Source organism: Cynocephalus volans, chromosome 8, assembly GCF_027409185.1.
Source record: "Cynocephalus volans isolate mCynVol1 chromosome 8, mCynVol1.pri, whole genome shotgun sequence".
Taxonomy (NCBI): Eukaryota; Metazoa; Chordata; class Mammalia; order Dermoptera; family Cynocephalidae; genus Cynocephalus; species Cynocephalus volans.
Genome location: NC_084467.1, coordinates 25,624,915 through 25,644,483, shown reverse-complemented (window position 1 = coordinate 25,644,483; position 19,569 = coordinate 25,624,915). Strand labels below are relative to the sequence as shown.

Sequence of the window (19,569 nt, the reverse complement as noted above, 5' to 3'; positions counted from 1 at the left end):
CCCAGGGGGGAGGGGGCGGGTCTCCAGCCCGCTCCGCCCGTCCCCTCCCAGGCTCACCTATAGCCGCGCAGCCCGGGCACCGCTCCAGCCAATCAGCTTGCGCAGGCCCGGGCCGGAACTCGGCAGGGGGCAAGGGCAGCCCTGAGAGGCCGCCGAGGGCCCCCTGGGCCTGTACCAAGGTCCGCGACAGAGGGGTGGGGGAGCTGCCCGGGGACCGTACCATCAGTCCCGGGGGAGGAAAGCAGCTCCGTAAACTTCACAGTCCCATTTTGCTGTTGGGAGCACGCCTGGAGATCCGAGGCCAACTTTCTAATTTTTCAGAGAATAAACCGAGGCCTCCAGGGGACAAATGACTTGCACAAGGTCACTTAGCTAATGGAGGGGCTGAACCTGGATTGGAACGCGGGTTTAGAGGAGGGAGAAAAACGGACAAGAAAGGGGAAGAAAACCCGTGTTCGCCGAGGGCCTGCTGTGGGCCAAGTACTGTGCTTTACCTACGTTGTCTGTTATTTCTGAAGACAGCTCTGGCGGAGGGCTTTTTAGCGCCACTTTACAGATAACGATAAACAAGTTCAGACTTTTGTGAACTGCACAGAGTCACAAAATTAGTAATTAAATTCTATTTTCAATTGTACCAAATGCCTGCTACGCACCCGAGACACTGTAACAAAGTGGCAGAACCCAGCCTTTCTGACTCCAAGACCTACCTCCCTGATGTGATCACCCGGGATGACTGAGGAGTCTCTTTAGACAGAAGGAAACAAGATTGTCCTGTTATAAGAGAGTAGGACTTCTCAACCTTGAAGTTATTGACATTTTGGGGTGGATAGTTCCTTGATGTAGAGGGCTGTCCTGTGCATTATTGCAGGATGTTGTTTACAGCATCCTTGGCCTCTACCCATTAGATACTAGAAGCACCCTTCCCTACCACCTTGTGACAACCAAAATTGTCTTCAGACATTGCCAAATGTGGGGGGAGGGGGTTAGAGAGAGTGTAAAATCGCCCCACACCCTCCCCTTGAGAACACTGTACCAGATCGATCAATCATCAACTAGTCGTTATTGAAAACTGAAAGACTGAAAAGCACTGTGCTAGGCCATTATAATAATAACTACAACAGTGTTAATATTTAGTGAGCTTACTATGTGCCAAACATTGTGCTAACTGAGGTACTTACATGTGGTCCTTCAGTCAATAAGATAATTTTTTATGCCTCTTTAAAGAGTGCTTGGGGACTTGTGTTCCTCACTTGGGAACTGCATCTGGGCCCTTAATTATTAAGGTAACAGGAGATCTAAGACTGGGCAGATCTCGTATAAAAACAGCAAAGAGCTTAGGGAACAAATCATACTCCTAGTTCTGCTTCAGTGTTGCTGCTTCCCACATAGCCTTGGGTGGGTTTACTTAACCTTTCTGGGATTCCATTTCCCTCTTCGTAAAATAAGGATAGGAACACAAAGTTCACCAACTCTATGGCTGCACAGTTTCCAAAAGAGGAGGAGGGTGGGGATCAGATGAGATCATGGGTGTGGCACCACTTTATAAAATGCAGAACAGGAGTCACAAACTCAAATGCCTGCAGCAGTCAGGCAGGTGATGTAAATGAATGGATTTATATTATTATGACTCAAATGTTCTTTGCATATTTTAAAAATTGGATTATTTTTCACTTTCATAAAGAAATATGCCTTTCCACCATCTTCAATTAAACACACTGCCATCACCAGGTATCTTTAATTTTCTCACCTTTTGTGTGTGTATGTGTGGCTGACCAGGAATGGGATCTAAACCCTTGACCTTGATATATATATATATATATATATAAAAATACACACCGTGGTCTAACCAACTGAGCTAACTGGAAAGCCCCCAATTTTCTCACGTTTTAACGAAACTGTGGGTACCAAAAATTTTTTTCATTTTCCTCTTTATTATAAGAACAATGATGCAAGCTTGATGATGAATAGCTACTAATACTGAGTTTCATTGTCTGGGAGCAATAGGGAGTTGGAAGGGACTCTGGCAAAGGGAGAATTTATGCCCCACCTGAAGGGAGGGGGTGGCCACTACTCAGCTCCATGAGGACAGGTAAGCCCAATGTGGCCAAATCTTACTATTTTTCAAGAGAAGGCAGAAATGTGGAGTTTTGTGCAAAATCTCCCCAGTTTTATAAATTAACTAAGTCTAGGCTGGCCCATGGCTCACTTGGGAGAGTGTAGGTTTGATGACACCAGGGCCACGGGTTCGGATCCCTATATAGGGATGGCCACTTAGCTCACTTGGGAGAGCATAGTGCTGACAACACCAAGTCAAGGGTTAAGATCCCCTTACCAGTCATTTTTAAAAATAATTAATTAATTAATTAACTAAGTCTATTTTCAAGACAGCAGTAAGAGCTGTCCTTTTAAAATGTAAGCCCATAGGGGCTGGCCCGTGGCTCAGTCGGGCAAATGCGGTGCTGATAACACCAAGGCCACAGGTTCAGATCCTATATAGGGATGGCCGGTTCGCTCACTGGCTGAGCGTGGTGCTGACAATACCAAGCCAAGGGTTAAGATCCCCTTACTGGGCATGTTTTAAAAATAAAATAAAATAAAATAAAATGTAAGCCCAATTATGTCATCACTCAGCAGAGATCCTTGCAAAGAATCCTCAAAATGGCTTCTACAAAGACTACAAGGCCCCAGGCCCCATAAGCTCTATCACATTCTCTCAGGTCGGTATTACCTCTCAGGCATGCCAGGTAAGCTCCTGCCTCAGGCTATTCTCTCTGGCTGATTGCTCCTCCCCCATACCAGGTGACTCACTCCCTCACCATTTTTTTTTTTTTTATAAGATGACCAGCAAGGGGATCTTAACCCCTGACTTGGTGTTATCAGCACCACATTCTCCCAAGTGAGCCACAGGCCGGCCCTACTCCCTCACCTTTTAATCTTTGCTCAGAAGTCACCTCAGTGAGGCCTTCCCTGACCACCTTCCTTTAAATTGCAAACGTTCCCCAAAGATGGCTTTCCTAACTTCCCTTACTCTGCCCTATTTTTCTCTTGGCACTCATCTATAATTCATTTCTTTGTGATGTTTATTGTCTGTCTTCTCTTACTAGAATGTAAGCTCCACGAGGGCAGAGATTTTTGTGTGTTTTATCTACTGTATATCCTATGAGCCTCAAACTGTGCCTGGCACACAGTAGATGTTCAACAAATATTTGTTAAATGAGCGAATTAATTCAATTTTTAAAAACATCCTGAAGGTAAATCAAAACAAATCTGAGGTCAAATATAGCCCTTGTACCAGAACCCACTTGTAGCTGTAAAAATGTTATTGCCCTATATGAGGAGGAGGGTCCTGTGACACACCCCTTCCCTGGGAGGTTTCAGGTAGGTGTCACTCTGAATCCTTTAGGGAGGGGGTAAGGAGCACTGTCCCATTTGAAGGGGTTCACAGAACCCATATGACAGTTGTAGGGACTTCCTCTTGATCCTCAGCATCACCAGGGCTGGAAAAAGTTCAGACATCTGCTCATCCCATCACCCCAACTCAGAGTAACCCAGTTTCCATCTTCTGAACCCCTCCTTCCCACAACAAGGGAAAGGAGATAGGAGTGCATAGCAGAGACATACAACCTTCAACACACATTTATTGAGCTCCTGATGTGTGCCAGGCACTGAGGAGGAGCACACAGAGTTATTCAATAAAGTTCCAGCCCTCAGAGAGCTTCTGGATAACCTGAGAAAAGAAAAGTGGGTGGCAGAAGCTGGTGTCAATCAGAGGCCTCTCTTCTCTCGCAGTGGTTTCAGGAAATGGGAGAGCCTAGAAAGGGACACCTTGGACAGTGTCCAAGACATATATGTACAGGCTATGCATGTACAAGACACACGTGCACAGCCCATGCAACTATCGGATGTGTGTGCAAGACACAAGATGCGTATGTGTCACGCGTGTGCAGGATTCATGTTCAGAGTCCATGTGTGCATAGGCCACATGGGTGAGGCACAGGAACTCCATCTCCCCAAGCCAGGTTGCCAAGATGGGTGAGAGCCTCAGGCCAGCTAGGCCTGTCAAGGCTGGGGCTGGTACTGGCCCTCCGTGGCCGTGAAGAAGTCCTCTAGCACACTGCGCAGGTAGTCAAAGGTGGGCCGGTCCTCAGGGCGTTCTTTCCAGCACAGCATCATGAGGTGGTACAGCTCCTCTGGACAGTTGTCAGGTTGCACCATGCGGTAGCCACGCTCCAGGTTCTGAATCACCTCAGGATTGGTCATCCCTGGAGGTTGACAGGAGAGAGAACATCAAAGCTCCAGGCTTTGGAAACCCACAGGCAGGAGCGAGGCTCAGAATATTTAACTGGCATGGTGTGAGCACCAATCCAAAAGAATCTTGGTCTTCATCAGTGGTAAGGCCACTAGTCTAGTGGTACCTGCTGAATGTCATTGGTACCACTTGGAGTGCCTGCTAGACACTCAATAACACACACGTTAGCTGAGGGGCCATGGATGGTGAGCCACTGTACCTCTTTGAGCCTCAGTTTCCTCAACTGGAAATTACAGTAAATAGCTGTTCCTTCCTCATAGAGTTATTATGAGGACTGAATGAAAGGGTGCAAGTAAAGCACCAAATGCCTGGATAGGAGATGCTTCGTGGAGACAATAACCTACGATTATTATTATTTGGTGGGAATGATAGGGCAGTCAGGACTCAGGGCAGAATGGGAGCCCACAGCCAGGATGATGGTGAGGTTTCTCCAGCTTTGAGAGCAGGCATATGAGATGCTGCCTCAGGAGGCCAATTGGACCCTTGTCCCCAGCAGGGGTCTGCCTGGGGCTGAGAAGGTTCACCAGGCCCCTCCATGACCCAGATGATATAGTCTTTGGGCGGGTTTCCTCACCTTATGCTGGTCCTGTCCCCCACCTCCACCCCCACCCCACTCCCGCAGGCTTCTGGCATCTGGACCCCAAGAAGAGCAGCTCTGGAGAACTGCATGGTCACAGCAAAAACATATTTCCTGGGCCAGCCTGTGGCTCACTCGGGAGAGTGTGGTGCTGATAACACCAAGGCCACAGGTTCCAATCCCGTATAGGGATGGCTGGTTAGCTCACTTCGGTGAGCGTGGTGCTGACAACACCAAGTCAAGGGTTAAGATCTCCTTACTGGTCATCTTTATAAAAACAAAAACAAAAACAAAAACACATCTCCCTGTTTCTAAATCACTCATATAGCCTCTGGTTTCTCTGGTTTCTCCTGGTCCTGAGAGAGGGCTATGACAAGCAGTCCCCAAAGACCAAACCCTCTTAGGGTCCCAGCAAAACAGAAGTTTTGCTCCTGCAAAGCTTGGGGCTAGACCCTAGTCAATAGAGACCCCTTTTTCCCCAAGCCTTGCCTTTGGGAGGCCTCTACCTATGGCTTCCTCACATTTTAAAATCAGAGCATTGGAGGACACAGGCCAAAGAACCAAACACCTGTGGCTACAGTCAAAGGTGCAAACCTGTAAGCTAAACCCAGCCTAAATACAGCCCATAGACCCACTTTAGTTTGGAGCATATAGTATTTTTAAACAATTTGAATCAATCACCAATATTTGAAACTGAGCAAATTTTCCTAAAACTCCAAGTTTTGGCTTCTCTTGAGAAAACAAGATCTATTTTGGACACCTGTGCCTTAATAGCAACCATATGCTAGAGCAGATACAAGTTCACCAAGGTTTGGGGCCAGCCCGTGGCTCACTTGGGAGAGTGTGGTGCTGATAACACCAAGGCCACAGGTTCGGATCCTTATATAGGGATGGCCAGTTAGCTCACGGGGAGAGCGTGGTGCTTACAACACCAAGTCCAGGGTTAAGATCCCCTTACTGATCATCTTATAAACAAAAAACAAAAAAACAAGTTCACCAAGGTTCCCTTTTCTCCCCATTGTCTCCTTGACCCTGATCACGTGATAGTTGCCATTTATCATCATGCTTTCACTGCCTCTTCTCCTAACAGAGACATTCTCTATGGGTTTGCCTCTGTGGGCACAGCAGAGGAGCAGTAAGGACCCTTGTCAGGACAACTGGAGTGTGGTTCTAGCTCCAGCTCTGCACATGGATTCTGTGGTAGAACAAGCCCAGGGCAGGGAAGTCCTTCAGCTTCTCATCTGATTCCAAGGTGTCTTTTCCTTCCTAGGAGCAAAGTTCCATTCACATTGCTCTGGGGATATGGGAAGCTTCTGCAAATCTGGCCACTGTGCTCCATGAACTGCCTACTCCTGTCTTTGTGTTCCATTTCCTTTCTCTAGAGTTTCTTAGCAAGTTCCTTTCAAAAAATTCCATCCCTACTGGCATGAATTCAAAGTTAAAGGGCTTTGTCCGGGAGATTTGGCACAGGGATGGGGGGGTTGGGGGGGGTTTACATGTCTCCCTCTTTAGCTTGGGAAGTCAGCATTTAGTGAGCACCTACTGTGAGTTGGGCTCTTTCACAAATAGTCTCTACTTTTCTTTCTTTTTTTTTTTCTGACCATCTTGTTTTTCATATCAGGAAACTGAAGCTCAGAGAAGTGACTTGCCTGAAGTGATGATTAATAATATAGTTTAGTATGGGCCAGGCACTGTTCTGATCTCACATTTAACAGATGAGGGGCTGGTTAGCTCACTTGATTAGAATTGGTGCTGATAACACCAAGGTCAAGGGTTTGGATCCACTTACTGACCAGCTGCCAAAAACCAAAAAAAAAAAAAAAAAAAAATCAAAGAAGGCATGATCGATCAAACAGAAATAGTAAGAAAAGGTGGATTTCTTGCCTTCCAGGCCAGATCCACTTCTACCATACTAGGCTGCCTGTGCCAGAACTAAAGAAGAACGGGGATGATTGAAGGGAGAGAGAGATCTAGTGACAGAGATGGAAGCCAGCCCTGGGAGATGTGGCATTTGCTGGGAATGCTGGAGTCACCCCCACAAGGATAGAGAAGAAGCAGCTAGGAAGTTTCAAATTCTGAGCCTGGGAAGAAATGAGTGGGAAGACATAGATTTGCTACCCTTCCCCATTACCCTTTTTAGTTCCTGCCTTTGGCCCTGACCTGGGTAAGGGATGCGGCCATGGGTGACAATCTCCGTCAGCAGAATCCCAAAAGACCACACATCCGACTTGATGGTGAATGTCCCGTAGTTAATGGCTTCTGGTGCTGTCCACTTAATGGGAAACTTGGCCCCTGGGGGAGGCAGAGTGAGGTCACCGGGTCTTCTTGGCCAGACCCTCAGGCCCCAGACCTCCCTCCTATCCCAGACCTACCCTCCCTGGCTGTGTACTCATTGTCCTCAATGAGGCGTGCGAGACCAAAGTCTGCAATCTTGCAGCTCAGGGTGTCAGACACCAGGATGTTGGCAGCCCGCAGGTCACGGTGGATATAATTCCGCTCTTCAATGAATGCCATGCCCTCTGCAATCTGCAGGCCAGGAACAGGTCAGCAGTCCTGGGCTGGATATCCTCATGCCAATGGCCTGTGCCCATGCCCAGCCCCTCCCCAGTCTCCTTACTTGGGCTGCCATGTCCAAGAGTTTGTTGATTGTCAACTTGATGCCTGCGGGGGTCTTGAGAAAATCCACCAGGCTCCCTGTGGGCAGAAGCAAGAGTTGCTGACCCAAGTTGCCCCAAGGTGGGGGGGAGCCCCACTCTTGTCTCCCAACTAGGGGTCTAGAAGCAGTGGCTGCTAAGTGGAAAGGAAAAGTAAGGAGTGAGAATGGAGGAGTGTGTGTTCAGGGTAAGGATGCCTAGGATATGTGAAGGTCTTTTCTGGGTGGCTAGGATGGGGCATGGTTGGAGGGGTCTGTAGGCTGCTTGTCACCAACGGAGTAGAGCCCAAAACTCCTCAACTAGGCATCCAAAGCCCTGCATGGTCCACATTTGTGGCTCCTTCTCTTTCCCCAATCCTGCCTCTTTCACTCCAACCTCTAGACAATTTCGAGATTCTTCATACAGACCACTAGACTCTCATCCCAAAGCCTCTGCTCATTTCTTCCTGCCAAAAATTCTACTTTTTTTTCATGACCCAGCTGGACTACCCTTCTAGGAAGCCTCTCTAGATCCTACCAGTCACAGTAAATTGCATCATTATCTACACTCCCATGGCATGCTGGAGGTTTTCCATGGCACAAACACTGATATTTCCAGTGCCCATCACTAAAATTAGGCTTCTCTGACAGCAGGAACCTTGTCATCCAGCCATGTTCCCAGTGCCCAACACAGAGTAAGCAACAAAGTGTGCCAAATGAACTAACTGGAGTATGGAAGGAGGTGCCTGGGGGCCTGAGGAACCAGCTCCCTGGTAGTGGAGGGCAGCTGGGAGAAGATCATGGATGAGAGTTGATAAAATGAAGTTAATGACCATCGGCTCTTCCCAAGAGATTAAACTCTGTGTGAGGATGAGAGCAACCTGAGTGTCCTCACTGCAAGTGCTGAATTAATCGCCGAAGGTAAAAGCCTCATCCAGACACAGCAAATATGTGGACAAATACTGCCTTTTCTCCATTGTGTCCATGGCAGATGTTGCTAACCAATCCCAGCACCCACTTCCAATGAGCCTCAGAATCCTTCTCAATCCAGCATTCCAAGCAACTGCCAAAGCTGGTGCACATGAGAAAACCTATTTGCCATTTCCAGAACCCATCAACCAATTAACAGTTTGTTCTCCTTTCTTTTTTCTTTTTTTTGTCGTTTTCGTGACCGGTACTCAGCCAGTGAGTGCACCGGCCATTCCTATATAGGATCCGAACCCGCGGCGGGATGCGCTCCCAGCGCCGCACTCTCCCGAGTGAGCCACAGGGTTGGCCTTTGGTCTCCTTTCTGAAAGAGGGACAGACCTTAGACTCCCAAAGAATCAGAGCCAGATAACAACAGCAACAAACTTAACGAGCAATTAACACACAGCAGGGGGCTGGCTGGTTAGCTCAGCTTGATAGAGGGCAGCCTTATAACACCAAGGTCACAGGTTCAGATCCCCAGTGTGGCCTGCTACCAAAACATACACACACACACACACACACACACACACACACACACATGTCAGGCACAGGTCTGGTTCTAACTGCTATGTATGTATTAACTCTTTCATCCTCACAAAGATGCTGTGAGGAAGTCACTGTTGCATTATTACCACCATTTTACAGATGAGGAAACCATGGCAGAGAGAAATGATATAATTAGCTCAAAGTCATAGGATCCTGAAGCCAGGATTCTAAGACAGCCAGTCAGATTCCAGAGTCCTTAATGAATACTCTATATTATTTCTGGGTGTGCCTGTTTAGATTTCTGCTGTTATATTTGGGGAAACTGAGCACCAGAGTCAATATGTGAACTTGGCCTGTGTCATGCAGCAAATCAATGTGAGCAAAGCTGAGCTTAGAAGCTCATATCCCTCTTCTTGGGCCTCTCACTCTGTCCAACAAAAGAACAAGGGAGGTTGGGGGTGGGAGGTGCTCCCCCAGAACTGAAAAAGAAGGTTTGGGGGCAGATCTGTTCTCCTAAGGGTCAAGGGGCAGAAGGGAGAGAGCTGACCCATTCATTTTCTGAGATCAAGCATCCTGAGATCAAGGTAGGACTTTGAAGAAGGCAAACGGGATTGGAGGTCAGGGAAAATAGAGTGAACTCTCTTCTAGAACCTGCCACCTTAGGCTGTGTGCTCAGGCAACACACCCACCGTCCCCTCACCCCTGGAGGTGAGTCTTTTTTTTTTTTTTTTTTTTGGCGGCTGGTTGGTATGGTGATCTGAACCTGTGACCCTGGTGTTTATAAGGTTGCACTCTAACCAACTGAGCTAACTGGCCAGGCGTTTTTGTTTGTTTGTTTTCCTGGAGATGAGTGTTTTTCTTTTCTTTCTTTCTTTTTTTTTTTTGGCGGCTGGCCGGTATAGGGATCCGAACCCTTGATCTTGGTATTACCAGCACCACACTCTAATCAACCGAGCTGTCCGGCCAGTCCTGAAGGTGAGTCATTAGGGGCCCGGGAAAGCTCCTCTAGAAACCCTCTATGCTGGGCCAGAGGAAAAGGCGTATCCCTGCCCCTCCGGCAGGGTCAGAGGAGGCAGCAGCGTCCCCCAGCGGCCACGCAGCGCGGCGGCGCCCACCGTTCTCCATGTATTCGGTGATGATGTAGATGGGCTCCTGGGTGACCACCGCGTAGAGCCGGACCAGCCGCTGGTGTTGCAGTTGCTTCATGAGGTTGGCCTCAGCCAGGAAGGCGTTGGGGGACATGCTGCCCTGCTTCAGGCTCTTCACCGCCACCTTCGTGTGCCCGTTGTAGTACCCTGCGTAGGAGGCGGGAGGGATTGGGGGAGTCTTCGGACCCGTTCACCCAGAGCCAGGTAGCTGCCCTGGACTAGGGCTCTGCTGTGGGACTCTGGCGACCTCAGCAGACGCCTCCCCCGCACCCTTCTTCCCAGGCAGTCCTGGAGGGCCGCACTCACCCATCCACACCTCCCCGAACTGGCCGCCCCCCAGCCGCTCCACCAGCTTCAGCGTCTCCCTGGGAACCTCCCACTCGTCCTCCCACCAAGGCTTCTGGGGCTTCTGGGTCTGGCACGGGCGGCTCAGTCGCGTACACAGCCCATCCGAAGCATCTGCGAGGACAGGGGAGAAGGGGAGGGCCTTCGATATGGCAGGCCTCGGGTGCCCCACCGGCCCCCACCTCTCCAAGTCCCCATCTAGGGGAAATGGACTGGCGGGGAAGGTGTGAGGCTGTCACCCGACATCTGGGGCCGTAGGGCTGGGTCCCGCACCTCACCCACTGCGGGGAATGAAGGAGCGCACTGACAGACGGACGGAGGGCACCCCGGAGGGAGAGGGACTGGGGGCGGACAGGCTGACAGGGCACAGGACGGGGCGTCCTGCCGGGTCTCACTGGTGTAGTGGCGGACCAGTTCGTGCAGGCCGGGAAAAGTGATGCGAGGGGAGATGTAGAAGCCGCCGTTGTCCAGGTTACGGATCTTGTAATGTTTCACCACCTCTCCCTGGTTCTGGTCGAAGTCCCGGACCGACAGCGAAAACGATCCTGAATGAATGAATGCGTGAACGAACGAACGAGAGAACGCAAAGGAGGGCTCGCCCGTCCGCCAGCCCGTCCCCAGCGCCTGGCGCCACCCGCCGGCCCCGCCCGGCCCTCACCCGCGGTGCTCTCGCTCTCCCGGATCAGGAAGGAGCCGTGCGTGTTCCCGGGCGCCAGGAGCTGCCGCTCCGCGTCCTTGCGGCTCAGGTTCTTGAAGAACCAGCTGCGCAGGCAGAAGCGAAGGCCGTCGGCTGTCGTTGCGTTCTTCCTCCGTCACCCTCCAGCACGCACTCCCGCCCCCAGGACCACGCCCCTGCTCCCGGATCCCCAGGTCTGCCCCCGGCCGCTGCCGCGACGGGCCCCCACTCACGGTTCGGGCTCCAGGCTGTTCGCTTTGGCCACGAAGTTGAAGGGGATGAAGCCTTCCTGGCCCGTGGTTAGGGACTGCGCCTTCCACCACTCGCCGCTCCTGCGCCACGGAGGCGGTCAGCATGGCCTGTTCGGCCGTCGACTTGGCTGGAGACCCTCCCTCAGAGCCCCCTCCACTAGGCTACCCCGCCCCCGGCTCAGCACTCTGGAGCCTAGCATTGGTCCCAAGGGCGCAAACCCCAAGGCAGTTAGGGGCCGCAGGAGGGCTGCGGTACCGGGCACCCCCACGGGCACCCCCACCCCCCCACCCCCACCCCACCCCCGCTCCCTCACCGACTGAGCCCGAGCAGGGTAGGTGGGGAGGAGGGGCACTCACTGCTCCAGGATGCGGAGTTGTTCTCCCTTCTCGAAGCCCAGGTCTCCGTCGTGAGAGGGCTCATAGCTGTGCAGCGCGATAACCAGATTATCTGTAAAGATACGGGGTGTCAGGGAGAATGGGCCTGGGAAAGGGCGAGGAGCATGGAGTTCTGGAGTTACAGGGCAGGGGACAAACTGGGGGCAAGAGAGGCAGGACAGGGTAGAGGGCAGGTGAAGAGGAGATGGAAGTCGACAGCCAAGGATGCACAGGCCTTATCTTGCAGGCCCTGCCGGTTGTGTTCACCTTGCAGTGGGGAGGCAGGGGGATTGGAGCCCTGGTAGGTGACCAGTGGGTCCCGCACTTCAGAGCCATTCCGGATGGGCAGCTGTAGGGTGCGGGATAAGGGAGGGATCAGAGAGCAGAAGTCTGGGTCAGACCCTGGCTCCCCTCCCCTGTGTCTTGCTCTCCTTTACTTCTCCAGCCTGTCTGGGTCTTATCCCTGGATTTGTCAACTACCTGCTGTATGACCTTAGGAGGTCCCTTCCCCTCTCTGGACCTCTTTTCCTTTCTGTATTCCAGGGGAGAGGGTCACTCTGTCATTTCAATGACCTACAGTGGTGGCCCATTTCTTTCTCCTGGTTGCACTCTCCACCCAGCTCCCTCACCAAGCCCCCTGTCTTGCCTCTTACCGTGGCCTTGCCATCCAGTGGGACTATGGGGTAGTGGCAGTTCTCACACACATCGATGTTCTCCATCCAGTCATCTTCAGGGTTTGAGCTGCAGCTACAGCCCATGTTCCCTGAGGAATGGAGAGGGGGCTGAAGGGGCTCCCCCAAGATATGCTTCCCCAGCATCACACATCCTAGGGCCTTCCCTGCGAATTTCCTAAAGTACCTGAGATTGTCAGCTCCCAGGCCCACATTCACCAGTCACAGAAAAGCTGAAATGGGGGGTCCTAGCTCCTGACAGATGCTCTGTCTGAGCCCTCAGGCCACCAGTAGATTCACAGACTTAGGTCCCGCCCTTGCACCTGGGATGGGCAAACCGCCACAGGCACCTTTGTTAGTCTAGCTACCCACTTCCTGCCTCTCCCCGCTCCCTCTCCCTCAGCCGGTCCCCCATTGGAGGACTACCTCCTAGAGATCACACACCCTTCCCCAAGCCCTGGGAAAACCTAAATTTTGATCGGATCCTTCCCTACCAGAGAGGTGTGTATGCCCCACCTCCTAATTACAATTCTCCAGACCAGCCAAGGAAGCTGAGTAAGAGATTCCTGCGCCCCAAAGTCAGCCACCAGACTGCTGCCCCCACCCCACCCCCAACACAGCCACACAGTCTCCTTCACAGGTTCCTTCAAACAGTGTCTTACTTCTCCCCAGCAGGAAACCCTTCAGTGGCCCTGTTGGCCATAACTTTTTTTGTTTGTTTGCCTGTTTTAGCAGTGGAAACTTTTTGTCAGATGAAATCAAGCAGAACCCCATAGATAAAGCAGGTAAAAGTGGAGCCACACTGCCTGAAGCAGAGTAGGGGTCCATCACTCTGAAGTCCCTAGGAGTCCCTGGGGCATCTCCTTCCCTCAGTTTGCTCCTCGGAACTGCTTGGAAAGCACTAGCCCTCAAATAAAGTTTAATTACCATGCATTCAAGATCAAGTCTGCTTCCTCAATCTGTTCTGCTACACACACATACAGGAACCCCCACACAGTCACACAGCCTGGCTTCTTAGCTACTCTTGCCTTTCCCAAACACCCCATGCTATTTTCTTACTTCACACCTTTGTACTTGTGGTTCCCCCCACCCTCCCCCCCCATCGCCTTGCAGTGCTCTTTTGTCCACCTGCTGAACTTGAACTCAACCTTGCATGCTCACTCAGCTCAGATATCACCTACTCTGTGAAGCCTTCCCAATGCTCTTTGCTCCCCTCCCATCCCGGGCTCCTACAACATTCTACTCACCTTAGGCACTGAGTTTCATGATTTTCAATTTATGTGTCAGTCCCATTGCCTCTCCCATGCCCTTGATGAGACTGGGGGTTCATCAAGAACAGGAACTGTGCTTTATTTGCCTGGAAGTCCCCAGCACCAGAACTAGTGGTTAATAAATGTCAACTGGTATGAGGAGGGTTAATGCGTAGATTCTTCCATCTGCAACGGTCTTAGAAACCATCAAACCCGGGCTGGCCCGTGGTTCGCTTGGGAGAGTGTGGCACTGCTAACACCAAGGCCATGGGTTCGGATCCCTACATAGGGATGGCCGGTTAGCTCACTTTGGAGAGCGTGGTGCCAACAACACCAAGTCAAGTGTTAAGATCCACTTATAGGTCATCTTTTTAAAAAAAAAAAAAAGAAAGAAAGAAAGAAACCACCAAGCCTAACCTCTGGTTTTAAGGTTATTTTTTTGTTTGTTTTGTTTTGTTTTGTTTTGATGTCTGGCCAGTGCAAAGATTGAATCCTGGACTTTTGGCGTTATCAGCACCACATTCTAACCAACTAAGCTAACCTGCCAGACCCCATAACCTCTGATTTTAGATAATCAAACTGAAGCCCAGAGAGGCCTGATTGATATCACACAAACTGCCTGGGGCAGAGCAAAGCTAGAGCTGCTAATCCATGCTGGGTCTAAGTGGAGGTGGGGAGCAGTGGAGGTTTCTGGCTAGCAAGACTCAGAAGACAGGCCCTGGAGTCAGAGACCTAAGTTCAAATATTGGTTCTGACACTGTGTGACTTTGCTGAAATCATTCTTTCTAAGCTTTGATTTTTCTCTTCTGTATAATAGGAATCATTTTCCCTGTCTCATAAGCTTACATAAATGTTAACTTAGTTCAGAGCTTGAACATACTTCCACCAGTGCCCATTCTGCCCTACCAACCCCTGCACTGGAGGGTGGGAGAACGGGACTAGTAAATAATCCTCTTTGCTTTAGGCTCATGTTTCTTAAACTGAAATACTCATAGCTTCCCGTGGGTACCGGAAGCCACCATGTACATCTTCCCCAGAGCATGTGCTACCCATCTTTATTCATGTGAGTTGAACAAATGTGGACCTATTATGGAGGAAAATGCAAAATGTACACGGATTTTTAAACCAAATCCAAAGACTTTCAAGGAAAAAGGTACACATTCACTCTTCCCCAAACTGTTAGGAGTTCTGGGGGCAGGTGGAAACTTGAAAAATCCTGTTAGACTAGAGACCACCCATCTGTGGCTGCAAATTACTATTTTTTTTTTTTAATAGCTGGCTGGTGGAGGGATCTGAATCCTTGACCTTGGTGTTAAAACACCGTGTTCTAACCAACTGAGCTAACTGGCCAGCCCTGCAAATTACTTTTTTTTTTTTTAAAGATGACCAGTAAGGGGATCTTAACCCTTGGCTTGATGTTGTCAGCACCACAGTCAGCCAGTGAGAGAACTGGCCGTCCCTATATAGGATCTGAACCCATGGCCTTGGTGTTATCAGCACCGCACTCTCCTGAGTGAGCCACGGGCCGGCCCTTGCAAATTACTTTTTGACTGCTAATTTTATTATGGCTAGGAAGTTATTACCAGTAAAAGCCCCCAGAAAAGGACTGATAGCAACCGAGACCCAGACTAAGATGAGCTGAACTATCTGGTAAAGTAGTGAGCATCCTGTTATTTGTGGTATTCAAACAGGCCTTGGAAAACCACAGATTGGTTTTGTTGTAGAGAGAATACCAACATCAGATAGGGTGTGGACTTAGATCAGTAAGGTCCTTTCCAGGATTGATATTCTTGGAGGCTTTGCAAAAAGGCAAGAGAAAAATGGGGAAAGTTTGGGGTTCAGAAGAGGGAATGAACTGGGGTGCAGCAATGAGGAGAGGCCAGTAGAGGGGCAGAAGTAATCTAGGCTGGAGATCATAGAGCTGGAAGCTGGTACCACGCTGGGGTCAGGTGGGAGGGAAAAGGAGCCACAAGGCCCAGGGCTAGGGTCCAAGAGAGCATGCAGGCAGGACCTATATCCTGGTTGGAATCTGGGCCCACCAGAAAGTGCCTGACGTCTCTCAAGACAAGGGCCAAAGTGAGAAAAAGTCAGGCTGTATCAAATTAAGCCAAGAGGAACTCTGTAACTCTGCTGGGCATCTGGCCCTTTCTGTTTCCTCTATGGCTTGCTTTGCTCCACAGGCAGCAGATCTTGCACTGTGGAGTGTAGGACCTACCAGCACTCCTAAGACCCCAGGATCTGGCAATGCTAGAAATTATTTTGGTCAGTGTCTCCCATTCTAGAGCTTGGATGCTCCCAGGAAGCCCCAGGATAGTGTTGGGGGCCTTCAGGTTATTTCCATATTTCAAAAACCTGAAGGGAAACTGTACTATATTTTGTTTCTTAGTTTTGTTTTGTTTTTGGCAGCTGGCCACTGCAGGGATCCAAACTAGTGACCTTGGTGTTACAAGGCTGCGCTCTAACCAACTAAGCTAACTGGCCAGCCCCCTTTGTTTCTTAGTTTGACAAATTGGATTATCATTTCTTCAGTGCATGTTTAGTCAAGTCCCTGATTAAAACTGGAACTAGAGCTCTCTTGCTCAGCCCATTCTCACCTTGTGATACCTCGGTTGCCATGGGACCCTGTAGAGAGTTCCCACCTAGGAGAAAGACCTCACCAGATGTGTTCCCTGGACCTTGAACTTCCCAGCCTCCAAAACTGTAAGAAATAAATTTTATTTCTTATTTTTTTAAAAAAGAAAGAATTAAAAAGCAAGAAAATTAGTATCTAAATGAGGTGGTTTAGTAGGCAAAAACTTCAAAATTGTGAGACCCATGGGGGGAGAAGGGAGTATAGGACAGAGAATGGCAAAAGAGTCCTTGGGAGGGAAGAGTTAGGAAGCACTAATATAGTTCACCAGCTTGTTTTATTTTATTTTTTTAAAGATGACCAGTAAGGGGATCTTAACCCTTGACTTGGTGTTGTCAGCACCACGCTCTCCCAAGTGAGCTAACCGGCCATCCCTATAGGGGATCCGAACTCATGGCCTTGGTGTTGTCAGCACCACACTCTCCTGAGTGAGCCACGGGCTGGCCTCCACCAGCTTGTTTTAAAGATGAAGAAGCTGGGAGATCAGAGAGGTTAAGTGATTTTCCCAGTTACACACTGAAGGTTCTTGGCACAGGCAAAACTTAAATAAGGCCCCTACCTCCTTTATCAAGAAACTCTCCTCTGGGCTGGCCAGTTAGCTCAGTTGGTTAGAGCACAGCCTTGTAACACCAAGGTCAAGGGTAAAAAGATACTTTCCTCTACTCTTCACACCCTAGGAAGTCTAAAGGGGAGGAGGGATCCCGAGAGGTCACAGAGAAAGTGAGACAAGGAGACAGGTCTGACAGGGTGGGGTCCACTCCCCATCAAAAATTTGACCTTTGTGCTGTTAACAAAGGCTTTTCTCTCCCTCTACCTGGAATGCATGTTTCTGGGTATACATTTACCTGACTGGCGAATGCAAGTATATGCATATGGAGGCATATAATTCAGTGAGCATTATGCTTATGCGTGCATATCTGTGGGTTTGCAGAAGTCCGTGTGTGCAGAGGGATGTATAACAGAACGGGGGTAGGCGTAGCTGTGCCTGTCCCTATGTAATCATGAAGTCCTATATGCATATATCTGTTTATACAAAATGTGGGTCCCATCTTTCTGGTCTTAGTTTGAAAGAGATTGCTGGGTATCCAAAATTATCTAACCAGGTTAATAAATGAGATCAGTAAAAAGAAAATAAAAATTAAAGCTTAATATAAATTTCTCATTGTCTGAACGAAAGAAGAAGAAAAAAAAAAAAAAAAAAAAAACAGATCCAAGGAATCCCCAGGCCTCCCAGAACCAGCAATGAGGGCAGATTCTGGTGTGAATGAGACAGGACATTCTCTTCTCCCAACTCAGGAATATAAGGTCAATAGTGAGACTTTGTAGATTCTAGACTGCCTCTGAAGAGGGCTGTAATGCTCTCGGTCAGACTCAAGGCTACCCATGCTCTACAGGGCACTTTGTATCAATTATAAAGGGCCGCCCCCTCCCTGAAGTTTCAAACTCGGAGAGTGGAGTGAGAGCTACATTTCAGTCCCCACCTCTACTTGTCCCTCAGCACAGTGCCCAACCTGTCCAACACACACAGTGGCCATGCTCACATAACATATAATTGATCAAAAATCCCAGGCTGCGTGAAGCTCCTGGACCAGGTTTTCTTTTTCTTTTTTAATTAATTAATTAATTAATTATATCTTCTGGACCAGATTTTCTGATCCCACGGTTGTTTGTGAATCACATCACAGTGAGTTTTGATTCTTGCAGACTCATCTACTTTTATTAGTGCCACAGACACGATCTCAGCTAACCCAGGCCTAGAATGTGTTTTGTTTCATTTTTATTTTTATTTTTTTATTTTGTTGTTGTTGTTGTTGTTTGCTAGCTGGCCGATATGGGGATCTGAACCATTGACCTTGGTGTTATCACCACTGCACTCTAACCAACTGAGCTAACTGCACAGCCCCCCTTCCCCTTTAAAAAAATTTTATTTTGGGTCAGCCTCTGGCTCACTTGGGAGAGTGCGGTGCTGATAACACCAAGGCCACGGGTTTGGATCCTATATAGGGATGGCCGGTTAGCTCATTGGGTGAGCGTGGTGCTGACAACACCAAGCCAGGGGTTGAAATGCCCTTACCGGTCATCTTTAAAAAAAAAAAAACTTGAATTGGTGTTGTCAACACCACGATCGCCCAAGTGAGCCACGGGCCACCCGCCCCCCCAATTTTTTTTTTAAAACAACACTTTTTCACCCCGAAATATAGACCTATTTATAGATTTATTGAACGTTCTGTCTAAACTGTGTGTCACCTTCTTGCCTGAGTTTCTTGGGCCAATGCTTTACCTCAAGAACAGGCAGGTTATTTTACTGCAGACCATTGTTGTACTCTGGACCACCCTGTGGCAAAATCTGTCAGAAATCATTTAAAACATTTCCTTGGCCTTTTTCTCTGGCCAAGATTTGGTTATTAGCAAAGTTGCCTATGTTTAATGAAGAGCCTTAGCTCCGGGTACCCATACAGGGCCCTCATCATAATACTCAAGACTTGGGGTTGGTAGGCATGGTAAATAATTTCTAGTGGGTAAGTTAGGGATGTGTCCTGGTTGCCTCCTTTTTCATGTGTTCCTTTTTGATATAATACAACTTCTGAATGAACTCTCTGGCTTCTCGCCACAGAGAACAAGAAATTAAGCCTTATTTTATATGCAAACAAAATGGATTCAGTTTCACAAATTGGGAGTGGCTTGAACACAGAACTGATTGTGCTAGCTAATTATTGTCATAAATAAGAACTATAGAGCAATTATCCTAATTGGTATTTTAGTTGAGGTCCCCCTCCCAGTAATTCATATGTGCCTTATAATCCCTTTTAGTGAGTCCTTTCGCTTGGATACCTTTTTGTACATTTTGGATCATGGGAGTTTTATCAGGATGGTGCCTTACTTACAGCTTGACAATCCACATTGCTTTATGAAACTTTCTGGTAGTCTGCAGGTTATGGAGATCAGCTCACCATGTCCATGTCATAGTGATCCAAGTTCAATTCTAAGGTCTCCCCAATCACTCACTGAAGAGGCCTTTGGGTAGATTACTAAACCTCTCTGAGCCTCCTTTAGTTCCCTCATCTGCAAAATGAGAATGAAAAATAGGACCCACATCTAGGGCTGTTGTGAGTGTTATATATGATATATAGATGATCCCATATAATAAAATATGTTACGCTTGACACACAGTAAGGACTAAATAAATGAGAATAATAGTTATTTGAGGCTGGCATGCACATTTCATTACACTAGCTTTAAACATCTTCCGG

General features: G+C 48.9%; 1 protein-coding gene across 2 annotated transcripts; it reads right to left on the bottom strand.

Moving 5' to 3' along the window:
• Positions 1-4,059: 4,059 nt before the first annotated feature.
• LCK (LCK proto-oncogene, Src family tyrosine kinase) lies at positions 4,060-12,531 on the bottom strand. Of its 2 annotated transcripts, XM_063104571.1 has the most exons (12): positions 12,422-12,531; positions 12,036-12,117; positions 11,751-11,841; positions 11,376-11,474; positions 11,125-11,228; positions 10,862-11,011; positions 10,428-10,580; positions 10,089-10,268; positions 7,504-7,580; positions 7,259-7,412; positions 7,047-7,178; positions 4,060-4,262 (listed from the first exon to the last, which is right to left on the bottom strand). In XM_063104571.1, the coding sequence occupies exons 1-12, from the start codon at positions 12,524-12,526 to the stop codon at positions 4,060-4,062; spliced, it is 1,530 nt and encodes a 509-aa protein (XP_062960641.1). In that variant the 5' UTR covers positions 12,527-12,531. The 2 variants fall into 2 exon arrangements, with proteins under 2 accessions (XP_062960641.1, XP_062960642.1); XM_063104572.1 differs by lacking the exon at positions 10,428-10,580 and having other exon boundaries at positions 12,422-12,526.
• Positions 12,532-19,569: the final 7,038 nt, after the last annotated feature.

What these genes read in the sequence shown, in the direction of transcription:
- LCK (XM_063104571.1), bottom strand. Translation starts at nt 12,526, where the DNA reads ATGGGCTGTAGCTGCAGCTCAAACCCTGAAGATGACTGGATGGAGAAC. An exon ending in ACTGGTCCGCCACTACACCA is followed by an intron (nt 10,581 to 10,861) that starts GTGAGACCCGGC and finishes CTGTCCTCGCAG; the next exon opens with ATGCTTCGGATGGGCTGTGT. An exon ending in TGGCCGCATCCCTTACCCAG is followed by an intron (nt 4,263 to 7,046) that starts GTCAGGGCCAAA and finishes GTCAACCTCCAG; the next exon opens with GGATGACCAATCCTGAGGTG.